General features: G+C 44.9%; 1 protein-coding gene across 1 annotated transcript; it reads left to right on the forward strand.

Annotated features, from left to right (window-relative positions):
- Positions 1–2232: 2232 nt before the first annotated feature.
- On the forward strand, positions 2233–24049 carry LOC145907566 (uncharacterized). The gene is made up of 35 exons (XM_082994919.1): positions 2233–2340; positions 3773–3814; positions 3956–4113; positions 4373–4603; positions 4664–4813; positions 4889–5078; positions 5145–5281; positions 5543–5658; positions 5776–5941; positions 6063–6245; positions 6309–6455; positions 6555–6699; positions 6773–6931; positions 7071–7195; positions 7338–7562; positions 7672–7830; positions 7885–8081; positions 8277–8459; positions 8607–8751; positions 8825–8950; positions 9009–9165; positions 9274–9350; positions 9413–9587; positions 9706–9883; positions 9998–20825; positions 20936–21112; positions 21196–21459; positions 21536–21763; positions 21827–22009; positions 22092–22288; positions 22375–22540; positions 22614–22775; positions 22842–22934; positions 23015–23149; positions 23364–24049. Exons 1-35 carry the CDS (start codon positions 2277–2279, stop codon positions 23487–23489), a joined length of 16194 nt encoding a protein of 5397 aa, XP_082851045.1. The 5' UTR covers positions 2233–2276; the 3' UTR covers positions 23490–24049.
- Positions 24050–24117: the final 68 nt, after the last annotated feature.

The following is a 24117-nucleotide window of genomic DNA, read 5'->3' on the forward strand; positions in this document are numbered from 1 at the left end:
GTGATTTCAAGTAGCAGTTTCTCCAAAGCGAACTTCCTCCCTGCAAAGTTGCTTTTTGACCCCGCTGCCGAGGCTGCGCGGCCGCCGAGGTAAACACATTCGAGCGCTGGTTTTGCTGCGCGCACAGCTTCGGTGATGACAACTTCAGAGCGAAGTACAGCGTTCCCAACGGACGTACAGCTCCGAGGTGCGTTAATAAGTTACCAGACCACTGAGATTGTTGATGATGAATTTTTGTGCGTCGGCCTAACGCTGGGGGGCTATTTTGCAACATGCCGGAATCTGTTCTGATCAAAACAACCATGTTGCGAAAGACAAATGGTTGCAATGAGGAGAATTGTGGTTGCTATAAGAGTGACAAATACGAGTTGATTTAACCAGCGGAACCACACAGTTTCGAAAGTGTTTCGCAATGTGAACTTTGGCCGCTGCCTCCATCTTGTTGTAAAGATTTACGACGCAACCCCCACGATTTAACTAATTAAAAAAACCTTTCAACAATACACAAAAATGTGATGCATCTTGCATCAATGTATAGTTAGCAACACATTTAGGTGTCCTTGGCATCGGTAGATGTCTAAAAAACGACTACAGGTTAACGAACGAACTTGCATGACTGCGTGGGAATGACATCATGGCTGTAACAGACTATAAACCAGCGACGATTCGCCTGCGTTTCGGAAAAAAAACACCGAAGCCCACGGACAGCACATTCGGTCACGTGCCGTGTTTATTGGAGCGGAAAGGTGAAAACATGTTTGCCTGCATGTGTTGTTGGGCTCAGCTAAGGCAAGTGATTCACCTTAAATTCTGGCTCGGCTAAACCTTTCGATTCCCTGTATTTTAACAACCGTTGTTTTGGGAAACTAGTCAATAATTTTGAATTTTTTTGAAACGAAACTTGATAAACTACGAATGTGCTCAAGCAAAAACATATTACTACAATTTCAATACACAAAAAGCGAAAAGCAGTCTGCGGAAGCATGGTATTGTTGGTTTTCTTTTGGTTTCTTGGAGTTTTTCGCGTTGTTTTCAAAGCTCATATATGTGAAAGGCATTTTGGCAGTCTTTTTTGTACTAGTTGTGCGCTGGCGCACCAGTGTACCTTGACCAAATCTCGCTCAGACTTTTAAAGAAAAAGTGACTTATCCAGCTATACATTTACTTTAAATGTAAGTTATTCCGTTTTCTTTCCCGTGAAATAAAATGTTTGCAACCAATGTATGGTTATAGTTGTAAAACAATGCTTTTATCTATCCATCTACTAAAAAACAGCAAATAAACCAACTTTTGGGGTCATACCGAAGATAATGCGTTACCAGGAATATCTTGGTTGCCGCTTTGCAACAGGGCAGTGGAAAGCTTTGTGACTCGGTAAGAATAAAGAGAGTGAAAATAGAGAACTCACCAAAAAGGAACTTTGTTCGCACTTCAGCGCGTAGCGAACTTTAGACTTCGGGTAGCTGTTCCGACACCCTTGTCAATCCTATCTGCAGCAAAGGAAATTAGGTCAGCATCGCGTCCCCAAGTCAACGTCATATCCACCGGTTGCAAATTCTTGGTTGCAGGAAACGCAATTCGTTATCACGATTGCAAAATGGAAATATTAATCGTTTTTTTTAATCGAAGTACAATTTTGCCTGCATGGCAATTCTTCAAACAAAAAACAATTCAATTTGAAACGTATTTCTGAAACACAAAATCTACAAAGACATATAAGGGAATAATTGTTTTGTGATTTAACATGCGTATTAGCTGTTGTGATATTCTAAAGTTGTCTGAAAATACCGTTTCTCATATACGCTAATTAAACTTTATATTTCGTGAACTACAGTCCGCCACATTTATCTGTCCACTCGTTTCGCACCGAGATAATGGTTTTATAATGGTTTTTGTGAAATTTCGGGATAACCGAGGAATATGATCAGGATTCCTATACAACCTGTAACATGACAACCATATGAACATGATTCCGCGTCGCCCTGTTCGAGTTGTTTCGTGTAACTTTTGGCTCAATACCGCCTCGTCGGTCCATAAGCAGCTTAAGTTATTTGAAGTTAGGTCAATCTCTGCATCGTCAGCCAATAACCAAACATACACTGGCTGGGTTTGTTGCGCCACTGCGATGAAGCGACGCCATTGCACAATTCGATCTTTAACCTCGAGCAAACCTTCTTTCCCCAGCTCGATCGCGGCCCCCGTATAAAACACCGCGCTGCCAGCCTCCTGTATTCGATCCGTTAGTAAGAAGAAAGTTAGTAAGAAGTCAGAAGAGGATGGAGTTCCAAGCCTTTATCTTGAGTCTCTTACTTCTGACAATTGTGTCCCAGACCGACTCCAGTAAGTTATTCTGACTGTGTATTTAAAATTTGACGCTACATGATACATAAGTAGCTTGTTGCAGTATTAACTACGTTTTTGCTGATACATAAGAAGCGTGTTGCAGTATTAACTACGTTTTTGCAGTATGGCTACATATTGTTTTAATCAACGTCACGTTAAAACCAACATGCAGACAGTGATGTGCGATAAAGAATATTTAAACAAAAGGTGTATATTTGTTGTTTTTCACTAAAAGAACGTCAGATTCATATTTCAAAGAATATTTAAATATGTACAGTCCTCAAATAATAAGGCGGGCGCTAGCTCCCGAAGGCGAACGGAAATTTTTTTTGTACTTCAGTCGTTGGCAAGGGCGATATTGTTTCCGGCTTCAAGTGTCGCACGTCAAACCGTTGCAGCAAAGGCCAATTTGCAAATTCCGAGGACCCAATAAAATTCCCACTGTTTTGATCGACAAAGCACCCACCGCCGCCGACATTCTCGCTAAAAAGGGGGTCAAATGAGGGCGCGATTAACCCACTTTGCTGCATTGAAGTAGTTAAAACAAGGACAAGTGGCTCTGGTCAACACAAGTCGTCTTGCGCAACAACACAGATAGGGAGACGTCTTGTTTACTCGAAGTTGTTATCGCTGGAGAGCAACACTTAAATGCCGCGCGGCCAAGTTTTACTTGTCTTGCTCCAGCGCGCTGGTCCCACGTGATTTCTTTGTTGTCGAGGTTTCAGCTGACTGCAGCGATGCGTGACGCGCCGAGCTTCTTTTTGTCTTAATTTCGACCAATCCAACGGCGTTTTGCAGTCGGGTTTTGTTAAAAAATCGATGAACACCCCGAGTGTGTGTTTGTCCACATAACGCAGGGCGTGGGTGGCATTTTATGTTTACCTGATATTTTCCATAGATGTTTACGTTAACATCAATCAAGGTTTTCGTGTGTGTTAACTGTGTCCTACATATATTTGTTTTTCGAAAACAAGTTATTCGTACCACCGAGCTCAATTGTACATGTCCACAAATTAGGTAATAACCGCTTGCCAGCAGCTCTTTAAGCAATACGGTCTGAACTTTGGACTGGGCTGGACGCCGGGACAGTTCGTTTGTTTTTTTTTTTTAAGGTGCAGACACGATCGTTGCGCGCTCCAGTTACTTTCTGCGAAACCAGGTCTCTCTTCGTATTTCTTCGTTTAAAACGTCGCAATTCAAACCGGAGCGAAATCTGACAAAATAAAGCACTCGCTCTGGCTGGACTTTGACCGCGTTGAGACAAAAAGGAAAAAAGGGTTGGCTGAGATGTTATTCGTCAGCTCGTTCCGAAGGAAAAGGCTGTTCTCGTCACTGGTTTTACTCCCCATTGTAGCCAATTAAAAGCATCTCATGTACTTGCAAAATTGTAGAGGGTTTTCAAGCTAAACCTCTGTTGTTTCCATTTCAGGGTCTTTGGATACACCAGTGCAATGTGCAACTACATGCACAGGTACGTTTAAGCAGCATATTTATGTAATATATAAAAATAAAATATTATTCCAACAGCTTTTTCTGTCCCAATACGAACTTACATGCCACAGTAACATTATATAAACTATTATTGTTTCATGCACCCTGTTGTTTCATGCAGAATCGAACACATACAGGGAAGGTTATACATACACCTTCCAGTATGAGGCAAACGTTGCCTCTTTCGTTGACCAGGTCGACGGTCCGTACAGTACTCAGGTTCTCATACGTGCGGACACACAAGTATCGGTACTATCCCCCTGTGAGATGGTGCTCAAGGTAAACAGAGGTTTTCTTAAAAAAAATTACAACTTGCCGATTTGGCAAAAGTGCACAAATAAAAAATCCAACAAATTTTCCATTATCTTGTGCTTATTTTCAAAGTTAAATAGTGCTTGGCGATTAAAGGTTTTATTCTTAGAGTTTTGGGCAAAATACTGTCGGAAAAATAACAATATTTTTCAAAAAGCTCAAAATTAACTTATCCAAAGGTTTTTGCACACATTGCGATACAAATCACGGTAAAATTAAATCGTAGGTGGCGGACGCTTCTATAAGCGACCCGACGAGAACCATGGACACCACGGACTGGATTGATCACATGACCCGAAACCCGTTGCACTTCAGTTGGCAGGATGGACGTATCCCAGACGTTTGCGCATCGAACGACGACCCCACGTGGGTTGTGAATTTGAAGCGCGCTATGTTGTCCACCATGCTGTTCCCAGGAGACGTACAAGCCGGATCGGAGCCCGTAACAGTGTCGATGGTAAGAAATAGGCATGTTTGTGCTGATTTAATGGTTGTGACAAACTTGACGTTCGTGCAGACTGACGTCACCGGGGAATGCGAGTGGGAGTATGACGTCACCGAAACTGAGGGTGTTACCACTAGCCACGCCACCAAGGACTACAGAAAATGCCAAGGAAGAAACCAACAACTGCTTCTTTCACACTTCAACAAATACTACAGCGATTCGGTAAATATATTTGTCTAATTAAAAAAAAACAGGTTTTCAACAACTTCGCTTTAAAACTGTGCATTGTGCTGACAGGAACAGCAGAGCTTCATCAAGAGCAGCCAGGTATGCGAACAAACTATCTACGAGGGTAGAGTTAAGCGCACAAACTGCCAGGAGGAACACGTTTTCGTGCCCTTCAGCAAAGAGGATAGTGGCGTGAAAACCAAAATTACTCAGTCGTCTTCCGAAGTCTCCATGTACCGCTCCAGAAATGTAGACACCCGTACGTGTTTTTATATTGTGGTTTGATTTTGCTTTCATTGGACTAACGTGAAAAAATTATATGCAGTGCTTGATGGCGATTCTCAGCGGACGTCGATTGTTTTCGAGAAAGAGGAGGATAGATTTTCGTCAAGCGACATCAGCGAAGTTCAGAGCGTCGTTCAGAATTTGTGCGCAATCATGGAAACCGAACATTACAGCAAGGTGAAGCAAAATCTTCTTATCTATTTATAGTTATAAAATGTTTTTACTTCATGAAATCTACCTAACCAGCAGCACTTCTTTCACGTGACACAAGTTAACCATCAATTCAATTTTAAATGTTACTAGAACAACTTTGTGTCCACGCTTCTGGTTTTAGAAAACATGTTTCGCTTTTTATTAAAGCATCTTCAGTTCTACAAACAAAATTCTATTTATAGTTAATTAAGAGATTATTAAAATAACGGGCTTTTACCATTCCAGGTTGGCGAGGACTTCATCAAGATGGTTTTCCTGCTTCGCCGTCTGGACGCATCCGCACTCGGACAAGTTTACAGTTCGCTGGATGGCGCCTGCCCCCGCTTCGAGGACGAAATAAAGTAAGACTTCGTGCACTTTGGACCTAATAAATAAATACATTTGTGCACTCCATACACTTCTTCTGTGAACTTTCGAACCTAATCGGATTCCCCTTCAAGCGCCCTTTGTCTTTCCAGGGCAATGTTCCAAGACGCTTTGCAGTGGTGTGGGAGTGAAGGATGTGTGGTGTACGCAGCTCAGAAGATCGAAAGTGGCGCATTTACCGACGCTACGGCCACCAGATGGCTCACTTCCATGAGTCTGATCGCCGAACCTACGATCCCAATGCTTCGAGCTCTTTCCGTAAGTTAGGCCCAAAAAGTGCCATTGGGATTCTTTTAAACACAAACAATGCAATTCCGGGAGATAATTTTTGAGAAATCTTCAAATCCTAGGAATAACAAATACGATTTTCTAAATCAAGGCTGTTGTTCGTTCTGGACGCTTGTCGGAGAAATCGTACCTTACCATGGGTACCATGATCCACCGCCTCACCTCCACTGTGGAGAACTGCATGTCGGACCCTGACGTGGTTATCGCACTGGAGATACTTGAACAAAAACTGGGCGTAAACTGCCGTACTTCAAACCCCGAAGCCAAGCAAGACGTAAGCCAGTTTAATTTATTTGTTTTTTGGAGACATCTTACATCTTAAATTTCCTTGCTTTAGATTCTTTTGGTTCTTCGCGCCATAGGTAACGCTGGAGGTTTCACCGCCCCGAGCATCCTCGCTGAATGCGCACGCGAAAGCGACAACGACATGGAAACCAGAATCGCTGCGATTCAAGCCTTCCGCAGAATGCCTTGCAACACCGACGTAAGGAAATTAGTGCACATTTTGCGTTTTTGCGAAAACCTTTGTTTTTTTCACTTTTCAACGCCTTATTTATTAAAATTCTAAAATCAAATTTTTCAGAGGTCGGTTGTCTCCCGCATTCTCTTTGACTCCAGCGAAGATGCAGAATTGAGAATTGGTGCTTACATGGCCCTCATGCAATGCCCTACCCCAACTCTTATCAAACAGGTCATACAGATGATGGACAACGAACCAATCCAACAGGGTTAGTTTTCAAACCGTTCTTAATTTAATATCCTCGTAGCGTCCGTCATAGTTTGTTTTATTGCTTCTGACAGTTGCAAGTTTCATTTCGACCCACCTGCAACAGCTTCAAGAATCGGCTGACCCGCTCAAAGGGTACATCAAGCCACTGTTGGTTGAGGCTGAATTCGCCAAGAAATATAATCTCGACCCAAGAAAGTTTTCTCGATTCTATGAGGCAACGCTCTTTTCTGGTAAGTCCAAAAGCGCAGCAAGGGCAGCTTCTCCAAACTGATCTTTATCGTTTAACAATTTGTAATTTTTTTGCAGTTTATACATATACAACAAGTTGAAGTTTATTCTTTATTATAATCAACATTCCAATGTTTACAGACACTTTGAACGCCGGTGCCACTGTGGAAAGCAGCGTGGTTTGGTCACCCAAGTCTTTCATGCCCCGTAGTGGATCTGTTGACTTGACACTCGACGTGTTCGGACAAGCCGTTAATCTGTTTGAGGCATGTTTAAAGTATTAATAATTGTTGGTAGTCAGTATATCACTCATATCCTTGAAAAAACTATGTAGTTAAGTAACATTTTTGGTTCTACTTAGGGCGTCAGCAAAGCGAAATAGCTCTTTCAACTTTTTGGTTTCTACAGATTGGAGGCCGTGTTGAAGGTGTGGAGACTCTCATTCAGTCCTTCATTGGTCCGAAAGGCTACCTCAAGAACAATCGATTCAGCGACCTCTTTACCAACGACCAACCTGAAGACGAAGACGAAGAAGAGGACGAAGATGAGGACGCTGAGGTTGAGGAAGAACCAGTTGTTGCAAGAACAACAAGATCTTCAAGTGATGCACGCTTGAGAGAAATTAAGCAACAGGTATCTTTTCCATTATCTAATGCCAATGTTTGTGTCCAGAGCTAAATTATTGCACTTATATATTTGCCATTTGCTTCCTCCATACAGTGTGTTGGTGTTTTTTTTTCAGCATGAGTCAAGAGTTCCAACCGAGAACAAGCCTAGCGCCAGCTGGTATCTCCGCCTCTTCGGAAACGAAATGTACTACAAGAATACCGACGGCATGCCCGCTTTGTCAGCAGAAAGTGAATCCATCAACGTCGCACCCTTCCTCACTCGTCTCGCTCAGGTCAGTTGGTTGTTTCTCTCCGTCTAACTTAGTTAACAAAATCTTGCTACACAGGGAAGCCAATATCAGTACCACGACGATATGATGCTGATGAACAGTGCTTTCGTGATTCCGACCATCGCCGGTCTTCCACTCACTTTGGCATTCAACGGCACGGCAAGCATTGACGTCACCGCTAGCGGCCGCCTTGACATGACAGAACTTTTCACATCTAACCCAACTCTCAACGTACTTGGTTCCATTCAGCCAAGGTAAATGGGAAATGGTTTATATTTATAGTTATCTGCAGACAGGGCAACTGTTTCGACCTAATAAGCCTCATCAGTGCAGCTATGGTGTGACTTTTAATCTCACTATAAAAAGCATTGTTGGCTCTATTGCTTATACATGGTTAATTTTTTTATTTTTGTTTATCTAATACTCACATTTCTGTATGTTTTGGACAGAGGGGTTGTTCTTGTCACCGGTTCGATGAGTGTAGATGCCCACGTGACACGCACTGGTATCGCAACCGAGTCAACAGCTGTAACTTCCTGGACACTTGGTGGCAAACTGTCCATAGAGAACGGTCGTACGTTCACGGTAAAAGTCGACACGCCGAACCAGCGCAATACCCTTTTCAGCTTCAAGTACGTTTGCTTTGCTGCAATCTTATACTTGTTCTGCTGGATCTATGCACTTCAATTTAATGCTGTCGAATAGATGCAAATTCATATTAAATGGATTTTTTTATTTATTCTTAATCATTAGACTAAATGACCATTTCTGTTTCACAGACACAAACTGCTGAAGATTGTTGATGATGAAAAAGTTGATGCAAGAAGCGGACTTCTCGGCTTGGCGAGAGTCGAAAGTGACTGCCAACAAGAGTTCGCTGGACAACGCATTTGTATGTCCAACTCCATGACTCGCTACCCAGCCGTAAGGATATTTTGTATTTAAGTTTTAATAATAGGCCCACACTTACAATATTGCAACGTCGTGTTCCCATCAGGAAGAGGTTGGCAGCTACGTCCTTCCTACAACTGGACCAGTGAATATCGACATCTACATGGAGAAAACCGACAGCGGATTTGACCACTACCTTTTTGAAGCCAATTACCGAACGGAATATTCTCAGGTAAATTATGGTAAATCTATATGTGGAATATTTTTAACATGACTTGACCTGTTTGCAGACAAGTGACATTCCAACTTTGATGGAAGCAAGCATGGTTATGGACACGCCGGGATCAGCCACCAACCGCCGCACCACGCTCGACGTCAGCTACAACATGGACGAAATGACTTTCGATGCGCAATTTGCGCAACCTGAGAATAGTGTGACACTTCAAGGTGGGTTGCTAAACCGTGATAACAATCAGGGGTTTCCGATACAGTAATCAGTCTGTTAACCTCTATGTCTCAGTTACCAAAAATTTTAAGTGCATTTTTCTTCCGCAGGAAACATGGAAAATGGTCTGAGTCGGAAATCCGCCACCTTGCGTTACGTCCGCAACGGCGATGAAACCAGTTTTGCTGTGAGTAAACTTTTCGCAACTGAATTTTTTACTTGTTTTTATAAATATTTTTTTCGATATAGGCTACTTACGAGAAGCAAATTGAAGCAAGGGAAACCCGATGGGAGTTGACCACGGAAGTTATAACACCAACCAAAACAGTGAACGGGCGTGCATTCATGTCTTTTGACCCTACCAGACACGCCGTCGTTAACGTTTCAATCGCCAACCTGACACCCGAACCTATTGCCGTCAACCGTACGTAACTTGTTGCAACGTTCTGAAAAGTGAAATGCCAAAAAAGAGATGCATACCGACTGGTGAAATATTTTATATCAGCCAATCTAAAGTGAATCACGTTTGTTCTTCTTTGCAGTCGCCCTTAAAGACAACAGCGACACCAATCGCAACAAACTGATCTACAAAGGAAATGGTTTGCTGAAAATTCCCGGAATCGTTAACAATGGCGTGAGCTTCGACATGAAAATTAAACCTAAGTCCGATGCTTTCAAGTTCAGCCTTGATTACGAGTTTCGTGGGCAAGAGCCAGAGAGGTATGCTGAGACCTCGTTAACACAAGGGTGTACTTTTTTTCATTTGCCTTCCATGAATTGATCCAGGCCTACACACAAAAACAAAGATTTTAAGGCTACTTTATTTTCTAACAGGATCGTTTTCCTTAACAAACGTCGCAACCGTTCAACTGCCACTAGGATCGAGTGGGATGCGGAGCAGAAGTTCTACAGCTCGCAGTTTTCACTTGTCAACCACAACATCATGTGCAATTACACCAACGGGCCCGGGGAAGTCGGCTCTTACGTGAAAGTCGGATATGGCGCGCATGCTGGGCACGAGGACAACAACAGGTACCTTTCCTTGAGCCAGAAATTCGCGAAAACTGAGAGCGTCGACCGCAACTCACTTTCTGGTTCCGTCGCTTTGAAGATGCCTTCCTACAATATGGACTATAGCGCCGGAATAGAGCATTTCGGCACCCAACATTCGTTCAACACCACAATCAACTTTGCCAGTTATTTAATAAAGATGTTCGCGGAGAATAACGCCCACAACTCGGGTTTGTTGGACATGAGGATGCAGACCCAATTCCCGACTCCGTGGGGACAGATTCACGTCACTGAAAACTTGCGCGAGACCCAGGCGAAAATGTACCACCTCTCAACACAACTGAGCGTTGGGAAATCCGGAGGTCTTTCATTCACTGGTAATGTCTACTTTAACAACCTGGCAGAAGGCAAGCGGCTTGAAACGATTGTTCGAGGCGCAAACGGTGAGAATTTACTTCATCAGGTTTCCATCTTCAACTTTTTGACGCCATCCGGATTCCACACTCAGCACAGTGTCGTGTCGCGATATAACCATCTTGTCAACATTACGATTCGCCACGAAGGACAGGAAGGAACAAGTTTCGAAACCAACGTCATCGCCGTGTACGGAACAAGCGCGTTTGCTCACCTCAAACTGGACTTCGACGATGAACCTACTCATTCAACTCAATTATTGCGCATTGAATACTTGGACGACGTCGAAATCCAGCGATTTGTTGAACTTTCCACCAACAGAACATTAGTTGACATCGATGGACATTATTCTGGCAGCCTTAGATTCACTAACAATGTTCCTGACATTAAAGTAAAAAGCGTGATAATTCAAACTTCCCTCGAATTGTCCATGGATTCCAAAAACGCGAACGGTAATCTGGTAGTGGATGGATCTGAGCTTTTCGGTGCTGAGGCATCCCACAGCTACAATGTTGCTGACGATGCCTCTGGTCTTAGTACAGTCGGTCTTACCGTGAGGCAAACACTTTCCAAAGTGTCACCGAACAAGATGGCAGTCACGGCATCGATGCGGAGTACTCTTAATAACGAATGCACTGTCACCTTCAACTACCACCAGGATGACATTGAAAAGCTTGCAACAAGTTTTCTGGTTGCCCACGAAAGTAAGACCGTGACCGGCCAAGCCACCCAACACTTCAGCGAAAGCTTTCCTACAGTAACAAGTTATTCCATGCAAGTTATAGACAACGGCGTGGACATGAGAATGGAAGTTGATGGAAGAACCGCAACACTGCAAGCTACCAAGCCAGGCGAAAGCTCATTATTGCTCACGTGGGACCAGAACATCTCATTCCTTACAGTTATGGAAGTCCCCACTTCGATTGAATCTACCGTGGGTTGGGGCGAGGAACCTAGAAGCAGATCAACTGGTGCTTGGCTGACAGCTACTGTAAACCAAATGCAGTTTGTTAAAGTGAACGCACTTTACAGTTCCGAGAACCAACGTGTCACCTTTTCCGTTAGGCACGACGTTCCCGTGCTATATAGGTTTGTGCCACAGATTCAAGCCACCGCCAGCCAGCAGATCGCAGCAGAAACCGGATTCATTACCGGCAGCATTCGTGTCAACTCGACTGAAATCCTAATGAAAGAACTTAACTGGTCCCCAACCCAAATCCAATTGCGCGCTCACCACGCCTTGCCAATGTTGAGTGCCTATAGCATTCCAGGGTTAATGGAAGTGCTTGTGGCCAAATCTGGAAGCATGGAAGACGGCTCCGCTAGAATTGTGACTGACGTTGATCAAGTCCACTCCGAGCTCGAACTTACGTCAAACCAAACTGTGGCCATGATCAGTTACAACTCAAATTGCCCAGTGATAGGCGGCGAAGCAGAACTTGCTATTCAGAAGCAAACCACCGACGGCAGCTTCACCATCAGTTACACCAGGAATGGCGTAGAGAAGACCGCCACCGTTCATGCGGACTTCGACGAGTCTCACAACCAAGTGAGTGTCAACTGGGACCAGAACATCTACTTGAATGAAAACTACCCGCATATTCCGCAACGCGGGTCGTTATCCTTTACATACGGCTTGAGCGATGATACATTCGTGGTAGAAACTACGGGAACTTACAATGACTATAGGACGCATTTTCGTTTCGACCTTTCTTATCCCATCAACAAAAAGAAGGCCGTGATCGCGATTGAAAGTGAAGTCGCGCAGAACATTTTTCCTCTGTTTGCCGACTTTAACACAATCATAGTTGCAAAGACCGATTACACAACCAATGCTTTCGGCAGCGTTAAGTACACGATTAACGAGGAACCCGAACGAGTGGTCAAACTACAACTTGACATGAACGACGTCGTCGACAATGGCAACGACATTAAGGTTTTCGCAGCTCGTTTCACCCACAACCAACCAACGAAGATCGTGCCCCGGAAACTCATCACAGAGATTACAATTACGCCACAAGGATCCAGTTATGAAGTTGCAGTGAGCGTCACCACCAACAACCATGTGAATCGAGTTACCTTGATTGGTGGGTTTAACCCTGAGAACAACACTGTTACCGTCGGATACACGCAGGACATTCCACAACTTCACAAATGGGGAGTTTACCGAAACGTAACATTTACAGCCAACGGCAACTTGTACCAAACTGATGCTGGGCATTCGATTACCGGAGAAGCCAGTGTGCAAATAAATAATGACGTTTACAGTTTGGGCGGAACGGGAGGTTACGAGTCAGAAGACGATGTCATAACGGTAACAACTGATGTGCATCACCACATTGAGCCACTTTTAAAATTTAAAGTTCCTAAACGCGTACGCAAAGTTTCCACCATTAACTACGGCATGTTGGACAAACAGACCGTCGCTTTTCAACTTAGAAGCAAAGTCAACAGTACATTCCATGATATTGAAACAGGTACGGACATACAGCTTCAAAACGAAGTCAGCGCCGGGGTGAATGTTAAGATTTTAAACTATCAAGTGAGCTTCTCAGGCAGTCACGACTTCGATCTTTCCGGCCTTCCACACAATATTCAGTACGATATCTCGGCTTCCTGGTCTACCGATGACGTTGTTCTCCACAAGTCACTAAAAACGTCTCTTACCCTTGACGGCGTGAAACAGACCGCCTCGGTGACATTGAACCAAAACCTTGTTCTCGAGAGATTTTTCTTTGCAACCAAACACAACGTTACAGCAATTTTAGCTTACGGAGTTCCTGGCAACATGTCCATTAACTTCGAACGTCACGGCAACTACGATGCCGATCTCAAGGTAGTGTATGACACCGCAAAGAAAAGTGTTGGCTTCAAGCTTGATTACGACAGAACCCTAAAAAAACTCATTTTCTACTTCCATCATAACTTCGATGTCTTGAAGCAGCAGCTCAAGATCCCAAAAACCATTGGATTCGAGTCACAGTGCTTGATTAAAGCTAAAAACATGCAGTCAATGGTTAAGTATGTATGGGCCGACGTTATTGCCCAGGCCGATTTGAATTCCCAGTGGCACGCTTCGTGGGACTCGCCTAGAGTTACCATCAGCATGACACAGAACATAACCAGAGACGAAGTCTTCCCCATCAGCATATCTCTTGTCGGCTCTACTCAGTTCAACAATCGGGGATTCACTGCCAATCTGGACTCAAGCCGTGGATACTCGATGCTGACGTGCAATAAGCACCAGATGGGGGCAACTTCCACCGACGTCACTTGCTCATTGCGTCAGAACTTTGATAGGGAAATCGTACCCGCTTTGTCGGAGTTTCAAGTGCGTTATGCCACCGAAGAAGACATGGCCAACATTGAACTCACTCTTTCCTGTGACCACGATCGGAAAATTCATACTGTAACCACAGCACATTGGAATTTGGAAGAATGGACAGCATCTGTCACCATGTCCAACGAACAAGCACTCGTCGAAAACGCCGTGTTTCCCACAACGTATAACTTCTACACGAACGGAAGCGTTAGCATTCCCCGCGTGACAACCTTCACATCACTTTCTCGCAGCAACGGGTCTCCGCTCCAACTTGCGGTGGACGCTGGTATGGACATTGAAGGAAACTCGGCTCACCTACAGATCAAACACAATCAGAATCCGTGGGAGGCTTACATTCCCAAGAACTTCCGCGTTGATGGAAGTTACTCGGGCAACAGCGAAGGCCTCTTCGTGGAAGTCGATGTCAAAAGAAACAGGGTGTTGAACAGAATAACTGGCGGTTACGCATACTCATTAACTGACACGGTTTACGGCAGAGTTAGTTACAGCCACAACTTCGACGAATACCAAGCATTAATCCCAATGCACGGAATGGTTAAAACTTTGCTTGGAAAGACACCCACCTCAGTGTTTGGTCAATTTAACGTGACTGTTGATGACCTTACTATGACCCACGCGGCGCAAGCGTCCTACTCCAATACTACAAATGAGATGACTGGCATGTTCGAGGTCCTCATCAACAATCCCTATCTCCAGAATATGGACGTCCCAGACACATTATCAGCAGCGATTGCCGCAAACTGGGCCGACGGCATCAGCACATCCGCATCCGTGCAGTATGGAGACCAGACCTTCAGAATGATGCTGGAAAGCGACGAGGAAACTTCGGCCGTTCTTCATTTGCGCCAAACTTTTGATTTCGAGCCCAATGACTTGCGCGTTTCGGTAACCGGATCAAAGACCAACGGACAAGCCACAATGGAAGTAAGCATCGACGGGGTCACGCAAGATATTGTCCTTTCCGGTGAGATGCAAACAGGGCGGGGACTGGTACATCTTGTTCACGGATTCAAAAACATTCCGATTCCCCGGGATATTTCCCTCAGCGGAAGTTACAGGTTTACCCCCGACATTCACGTAGCTGCAGGCGCGATGGTGGATGGTACGCAGTACAGTGTTTCCGGTGGATTCGAAAAGCTCCCCAACGGCTTCCGCGTGACGTCTTCCCTGCTGGACGGTGTTATCAGGTCCGCAACTTTTGTGCAGGACATTACACCTGGCAGCATCTCGTTTCAGCTTGATCACAACATCCCCGAGTTGTCCTTTGTGCCACAGTCCCTTGGCGTTTCCGCAAGTGCCCGTCTGGAGCCAAGGCCAAATGTCACCGCATCGATCCGCCACGAAGACGTCACACAGAGATTTACAACCGAGGCAGACATGAGAGCTTTGGAATTTGCTTTGAGTCACGACTTTGGATTTTTGCCTCTTCCTACATCCCTGGCTGTAAAACTTTCTGGCTCCATGAATCCACCCCAAGGATCGATCAAGATTGACATGAACGGACGGAGCCGCACTGCTACAGCAACAATAGATCCAGAAAGCATGCTTGGCAGTTTGGTCCACAATTTTCCTGAAATTCCTTTGCCCGAATCCCTGAGTGTAAACATTGGTGGATCCATGAGTCCACTTAGTGGCAGAGTGAGTGTTGCAATCAACGGTGTAAACCAGGAACTCTCTGCTACTGTAGACACATCGCAAATGCGTGCCATAACTCGTCACAATTCCCAAATACTCGATGGTTTCCTTGTTCCACGGGACATAGCATTTGGTTTTAACGGAGATGCAGAATCAATGAGCGGAGAACTTTATCTTTCAATTGACGGCAATTTCAGAAACATCGGTGGATCAATAAACAGACCGCAGGGAATATTGACATGGTTCCACAATACACCTGAATTGTACCTCCCCAGGAATGTCACTTTAAGAGTTATCGGAGGAATGGAACCTATCCAAGGATCAATCACTCTCACCATAGACAACGTGGAAAGACAAGTGGCTGGGGATATCGATGTAAGAAGCCTCGCAATGCTTTTATCTCACTCCGTCCCTGAGGTTGAAGCATATCTCCCAACCAACATGCGCGCTTCCCTTGATTTCACTGCCAGTTCCGCCCAGGTATTGTTAAGTTACACCAAGTCGGGAACCGAAAAATCTGCGTCAGGTGCTGTGAATTTCTCACCGAATCATATCACAATTCAAGCAGCGCAAACCATCTTCGAGGGCAAATACACTCCAGCCCGGGTCACTCTGGACGTTGCAGGCAGCCTCGAGTACAAGAACTTCACTGTGATGACCGAGTTTGATGATACCTATTTTAACATGAATGGAAACTTCTTCGATGGAACTTCCAGTGACGGGTGGTATGGAATCACTACAAGCGCACAACACAACGTGCGCATGTTGCGCAAGAAACTGATGTTCCCAAGGAACATGCAAGTCGAGTTTAAGGGACGCAAGAGTGACGAAACCTATGAGGGTTCCATTATTTTAGACATAATAAAGGCGCACGACTACCGAGGCTACGCTTCCATTACTCCAAGACTTACTGAAAATACTTTCACCTTGAATACCGAATATAATCACCAATACGTCGACATCCGAAGATCAGTTTCCGGATCACTAACTGCATCTAACGCCAACGGTTATACCCTGTCACTTGTGGGATCACAAACCATTCCTGAAACAGTCAACCTTCGACTTGATCTCTCCGCTGATGTCACTGTGGCCGAGAGTGTCCGCGGTTATTTCCACTTCTCCGGGCGACAAAACATCCCAGAGCTGTCTGGAACTGCACTTCCTAACTCGATCCAAGACGGATCCGTGACGTTTGACCTGGGAACTCTAATGGGTAACATGGCGTTCGTAATGAACATGGACGGATCAATGTACGACATTAGAACTGAATACAACCAAGAAATGCTCGAAGATTCTATCACGCAGCGCCTGCACACGGCCGTTGTCATCCCAGGCTACAACTCGGACCAAACGCAAATCTTCACAATGGGCAAGGCCGCAGACATGTCGTCGATCAATGTCAGGTTTGAGGACACGAGGGGAGACAGAGCCGACGATATTTCCCTTACTCTAAACATTAATAAGCTTAACCCGAGCATCATTTTGAAGCTGAAGCAGAGGGAACTTAATACAATGAATGTGCCTGTCATGAACGAACTATCCTACCTGATAAGGGAAGTTGGCAGAGATCAAATCGACTGGTCTCTCAAATTCACCAGCGACGGTTCGTGGGCTATGGTCGGTCTGAAGGCCGCGAAGAGACAAGGACATCTGAAATGGAACTTCTACTTTGACAACAACATTCCTATGCTGGTATACGTTGACGTACCCACACACATGGCAAACAAGCTTGAAACAAATTATAGTAGGAGTGAAACACTTTCTACACTTAATCTAAACTTCGGAACCGAGTACAATTCCTATGCTGTCTGGTACAACATAACCGAAGAGTTTGGCGAAGCGCGTGGCTCCGTAACACATGGTTATTCACACAACATTCCGTCGATTGAAAAATACTTGAAGTACAGAAAATATCAGGAGACGTACCGGTATGCCGTTGCTAGCAACGTGCTTACAGGAAATGGGCTCATAATGCAAGACGGCAATCAAGTCTCTGACTACACTTTAACTTACGACTACCACACAGGAGATATTCAATACAGCCAAATCTACGACAATGGTAAGGACGACGCTGTTTACCGCCTCATTTCCAACGAGGACCAGGTTGAGTTGTTGGTAAGCTTCAACAGAACTGGACAGAACATATTCAAGATCTTCTACTCAAACCAAGAGTCAGTGATCCAGGGCGAATATCATAACATCATCGTCGGTCCTGAAATGAACAGCAATTTCATAGTTCACAAACAGGAAGGCATGCCATCGCTTAACGCTACGACATCCATTACAATCGGTGATCTAGCCTATTCCGTGGAATTCGGCTGTGTTCCAGTTGCTTCGGAAGGAATGAGGGGCCTTTACATGTCAACCGTGTACAGCGTGAGCGACGGTTCCAGCTTGAGCATCAATCTTATGGATAAGTACGGCGACCAATTAAATGGAAACATGACTTTTAACATGGTAAACAACAATGTGGTTGAAGGATTGGCCAGCCGAACTAAAGTCGTAGGTTCATACGCTATAACTGGATACAATTTGGCTTTTAAAAGCGGCCGAATGAGAATCGAAAGCGACCTAGGATACACCATACCAGAAGGCGCTTTTAACTTGGAATGGAACTTCTTTCAGAACGTCAAGCGCACTTACCCGCGTGACTTCACAGCCACCATTGACATTACCAATGATCACTGGAGGGCGAACGTGAACGTGGATCAAATTGATTTGTTCTCCGCTCAAATGCTGAACCAGGAAATTAACACCGAGATTAGAACGCTTGCAGGCGAAAGTGTGTTCTCATTGACAGGAAACTACAGTCATTCAGAAAACACTTACCACCACGACCTTCAGGTGCAATGGAACGAAAATCAAATTGCTGCGGTTGGAAGATACTCTCCAGAAACCTTTAATTTGCGCGTCAGTCAACCTTGGACCGAAACCGCCAGCACGGTTATCTTGTCTGGATCCAACCGCATCGTTGCCTCTGGCGAAGCGTCCAAGTCAATGAAGGTGCAATGGGGAGGCGAGGATGACTCGTTCGGCGTGACGGTGAGCAGAAGAAGGCAACGGTTGCAAGATTCCGTGTCGGTAACTCTTGACCAGCCATCTGACTGCCTTGGATTTCACAACTGGGAAGGCACATGGAGCGTCGACCAATCGAAACAAAATATATTCAACATGGACTTCAAATCGGAATTAGACGGGACACCAACTGCCTTTGCAATCCACTACCAAGGTGATCTGCCACAGCCTCTTGGCCACCATGAGCTTACCGTAAATGTTACACAACCTTTCTTTGAGAGCATTCCCAACACGTTCGTCACCACTGGTAACATGACCATATCTGCAACTGGCTTGTACGAGAGCAGCTGGCACATTACATCTAAGGGTGAGCAACTGGTGACATTGGTGAAAAACTACCGACCAAACGCGAATGGGTACAGCTTTGATTTCTTGTGGAGACAGTCGTGCGTTACCATGCCTGCGAGATACATATTCTTTAAAAGCTCAAATGTCACGTCAGGAAACAGCATCACCACCTCGGCCAGTTTGCAAGTGGACGACATGCCAATCATGTCCGGTAAACTGACGCACGGATCTGTCCAGGAAGAAAACGGGCAAAACTCCACGATGAGACTATCTATGGAAACAGGTCCTTTGGCCGAGTATCTTGGCATTCGTGATCTTGACGTAACAACCTGGTACAAATACGAACAGCAAAGGAGCCGAGAGATGCCTGCCTTTAGCATAACTGTGGGCGTTGATGGCCTCGAGTACCATTTCGACGGAAGCTACAACTGCAAGAGCAATAAGGGCAGCGTTGTGCAATTCTTAGGTGATCTAACCATCCAGCATCCACATGATGTCCAATTGTTAGGACTAACGTTGCCTAAATCCAACACCGGTAACTTCAAGCTCGACGTGAAACCAAAGGGCATTCGTGTCATGTTTAACTACGATAACGAACTCATGGACAACGAGTTCCAGGTGGTTAAAAAGTTCCGCATGAAAAACGGTGACCGCATCTTGGACTACTCAGCAACGATTAAATACAGTGGGGAAGGTGAACCCAATGACATCGAATACGGTATCCAAGTTGTCAGCAACGAAAATAACTTCGACCGCTCCGCGACCATTAGCCTCGCCTATCCTGCGGGGAATATTGACAGTGAACTTATCTTAAGCGGTTTGAATTCGGACAGTAACTTTAAAACAGAAATGGTGTTTAAGAACTACGATAATACGGAACTCAAGCTTTGGAAGTGTGCTTTGTCGTATGGAAAGACCAGCAACATCATTCAATTGACAATTAAATCACCAGACATTGACGAGGCTACCCTTCGTGGAGACCTCAGTCAAGTTATCCGACAGGCAGGTCATCTGATTCAGACCTTGGCATCCGAGTCAACCAGCACCGGTTTGCAGTTTTTGAAAGGCATGAAACAAACCGACGACGGCTATAATATGTACATCGGCTTCGAGTACAACGACGAACCGACCCACACCATGCACCTCATTGTCGGCCTCAACTCCGAAAGTGCCTACGCCTTGCTTGAAGCCAAACGCGACTTTGAGTCTGTAGCAAAACTCGGAAAGGTTTCAGTCAACCTCGTCGACGGAAGACTGGTTCAAGTGGAAACAAAAACCTTCCCAGTGGTGACCGACTTCCTGCACCAACTCTTCTCCACATGCGACAACGAGGTTGCTCGCAAGATCAATTGGTTCGCCGATCAGTTGGAAGACTTCCTCTTGTCCTGTAAGACGGCTGTCGGAGGCAGTGAGGCTGTTCAGAGAAAGAGCAACCACTACATTGATATGGCTATCTCGAAAATCAATGAAATCCGCAGCATCATGATAGACCGAATGACCTCCGCATTTAATGGAGCGTCAGGAGGCTTCGATTCACAGTACACAGTGATCCAGGAACTTCTGCGACAAGCCATTCTTACCACCGAAAAGGCAATCACCGACCTTCGTAATATTGTTGCCGGTCCGTTTGCCGACCTTGTCGACCAGCACTACGGCACATTCCTCCGTCGCATTGGAACAGCACTCAAGTTGAAATTGAGAATCGTCGAGGAACTGCTGGCCAAGGTCAACGCAGACCAAGTCTTCAAGGAACTGATCGACGAGGCCATTCAGAAGATTTCATCATTTGTGCTCACTAACGGCGAGGTTCTCTTTGGGGCATCAAGGCGGCCACTTTCAGAACTTATTGCCGTCACTGATTCTGAAGTGATTATCAACATACCTCTCGAATTCGAAGTAAGTTTACCAATTAGCTTAATTGTTTAAGTTATCTCTCATCACTCTTTTATATCTTCTCAATTGATTGTTATTTCTAAAACAATTAGTTTAACATTTGCTTTTCACAGCTTGAACACTTTGTGCCACTTCCCACCCTTGACGAAATCAAGACCTGGGCTGCGCAAACCGCTCTTGCTCTGAAGGTCGACGAGTGCGTCAAACAGCTCTACTCGTACGTCGACAAATACTACCAAGTGCGCGCTGTTATCTACATGCCACATGATGAGCGACTTCCACCATTCAAGGTAAAAACCATGTTAATTGCAACTGTTTTATTACGTGTTCAAATGGATATGAGTTACGAGAACGTCGTTTTTTTTCGATGTAGGGGCACGCATTCGTGTCCGGCTTCCGTCACTTCAGCACTTTCGACAAACGTCACATCGACTTTACAAGCATGTGCCCAACCACCCACGTCCTGGCTACCGACATGCGAAACGACAACTTCACCATTACTCTGTCTTACGGCGACTCTTCGTCTGACATCAACCCGTCTATCGAGATGATCGTTGAAAATCGCCGTGTCATCTTGAGCGACAAAAGTGTCCAGATCAACGGGCGCGTTAAGGACCTGCCACTTGTCCATGGAAAGGTGAGGCCCTCATAAACAGAATATCACACCTGTAGTTTAGGACCAAAAAGCTCATGGTCAATTATTTTACTTGCAGATTGCAGCTACCCTTGAAGGAAAGGTTTTCCACTTACGTCACATTAATGGAGATGTTGATGTTGGCTGCGATTTCAACACCAACCTTTGTACGGTCGATGTCTCGCCCTACTACTTCGGTGCGACTGGCGGCATGGCAGGAATATACAACAATGAACCTTCTGATGATATGACGAGCCCAGTCCTCACACAGTCCCCAGACGTCGCCACTTTGGCCTCTGAATGGGAGGTGGGTATTAGCAAAAGAAGTCGTTTGCTTTATTTTGGGTATTTAATACTTGGGTCTTTGTAGGCTTCCGACACCAACTGTGCAAACGGCAACGCTTACAGGTCGTGCGCGAGCAATTCGATTCCGACCAAATGCCGAGAACTCTTCGAAAGCACCAACTCTCCGTTCCGTTCATGCTTCCCATTGGTCGACCCCAAATCATTCATGCAGATGTGTGTTGACGATCTGTGCGAGAACAACGACGTAGTAAGCACACACAAAACCCTGATTCAATGAAAATGCCACAAAAAAACTTGATTCGTAACTCATAAACCTCATCTTTTAATAGGCAAAATCTTGCTCTGCCTCTGCCGCGTATGCGTACAGATGTAAACTCGCCGGAGCTCCGCTCATTATACCTGATGATGCCAACTGTGCCTGGTGCCAAGATGTCCACGGGCACAACTTCAGCGTCTCCAGCTCCAGGAGCACCGAAATTTCTGGTGTTCATCTCATTTTTGTCGTACAGGAAAGCGCCTGCATGAAGTAAGTACAAGAAAATTTGGTCGAAAAAGCAATGCGATATTACCAGTTACATTACCAATGGAAACATTTATTTCTCCCTCATTCAGGCGTTCCTCCAGGAAAATGCGAAAATTCATCAAGGGCCTGTATTCACACCTCAACAACGAAGGTATCAGCCACTCTTTCTCCTCCGTTGTCGGGTATGGTGGAATCGACGGCAGCGTTGCCCCACACACGTACACCTTCGATACCAATACTGTCACCAGTAGATGGGTACTGTTTTGTATCTCAGTTATCTTTAAAATTCACCACTGTTGTTTGTAATACGTCCCACTTACCCTTGCAGAGATCCCTGCACAGGACTTTAAATCGTATGCAACTCTCCGAAGCCGGAACCGGATCCGATGCATTGGAGGCCATTTCATACGCTTCCAAACTTCCATTCATCGCCGGAACCAAACCTATCATTGTGCTCCTCTCGTGTGACGGCTGCAGCTCCCAAACAGCGGTAAGTCCTCATTCTGTATGTTGAAAACTTTTGGATCGCAGTTTATTTGACAGTTTATTTGTGTAGGTGTCATACGGTGATGTCGAGTCGCAGCTGAAAAAACAAAGCATCGGATTCTTGCATCTTTCGCATCAGCCTATCACCACCGGATCAAAATCGGTAAGTAGAAAAAAGATACGCATTGGTCTTTCTAATCGAATCGAATTCCGATTTAAAATTTGTAAATTTTCGAAATACAGGTGTACGGTTACGACAGCAGGACTGCCTTTGCAAAACGCAACTTGGACAGCTCGGTTGTGAAGCCCATTAAATCGGACAGCTGCGTGCCTCTCGCCACGGTGTCAGGCGGCTCAGTGTGGGACGCCACACAGATGGTAAGTCCTTAGCAGAGTTTTTTTTAACAGAGTTTGTTTATCTAACATGGTTATGAAAACATAATATGAAACATAAATATGAAAACATAACATTATAATTTATAATAGAATGAAAAAAGAAAATTGGTAAACCCGGGATTGAACTTTATGTGTCCACACGTTTCAGGAAAATAGGTTGAACCGGCAAAGACTTGAATACTGTTTTTTTTTTCAGAGGGACTCAAAATTCCAGTCGAAACTCATTACTTACCTCACCCAGAGCGCCGGATTCGGATCCACTGTCACATGCACTTGCCAAATAAACGAGGCTGGTTTCGGCACATCCGTTTGTGTACCGTAGGCCCAGAGCCTGCTTAACACCATTGACGAGCCCACCTATGTACAGTACAACTACCGGATCTGTCCTACTTACTTAGACATACATTTTTAGTTTTAATTTAGGCCTTCTATTCCTCGGTTTCTGTATAATTTAGTGCCTTTCTGTCAAAATACTGTCTCTCGTTCTTTTGTGTCCTGTATGTTCTGTGCCACGTCCTTGTCCAATTGGTTTTCTACATGTTTGTCCTTGTGCTCTGTCTTCACTGTTTAATTTCTTGCAATTTTGTATGTTGCTTACTGCTAGTCAAGGGCAGGGCCCAATTCCCTAATTAATGCAGTTAAACTGTCAATTTTCTGCAGTTCTCACATGAGCCAGTTACACTTGATACCGGATAGATTCGAAATGCAGTAAACGAAAACATGAACCTATTATCTAAACATACAAAGTTACACCTTTTATGCAATTGAAGCAATTGAACAGTCCTTTACGTCAAAGTCACCGTCACTTTTGTGTCGTTATCTCGTTTCTCTTTCTGTTTTTGCTTGCCTGTGATGTTGAAATAATGATCGAAAACCAATCAACTCTTGTTCTGTTTAAGATCCAGGTCACAGACTGGAGATAGTTTTCGAAGAGGGGTTTCTTCGGAAGG

Source organism: Ascidia mentula, chromosome 1 (assembly GCF_947561715.1).
Source record: "Ascidia mentula chromosome 1, kaAscMent1.1, whole genome shotgun sequence".
Lineage (NCBI taxonomy): Eukaryota > Metazoa > Chordata > Ascidiacea > Phlebobranchia > Ascidiidae > Ascidia > Ascidia mentula.

Bases quoted from the DNA above. Each gene is read 5' to 3' on its own strand.
- LOC145907566 (XM_082994919.1), top strand. From the start codon at position 2,277: ATGGAGTTCCAAGCCTTTATCTTGAGTCTCTTACTTCTGACAATTGTG. The intron at 6,700-6,772 runs GTTAGTTTTCAA...TGCTTCTGACAG, and splicing joins CAACGAACCAATCCAACAGG to TTGCAAGTTTCATTTCGACC. The intron at 21,764-21,826 runs GTGGGTATTAGC...GGGTCTTTGTAG, and splicing joins CTTTGGCCTCTGAATGGGAG to GCTTCCGACACCAACTGTGC.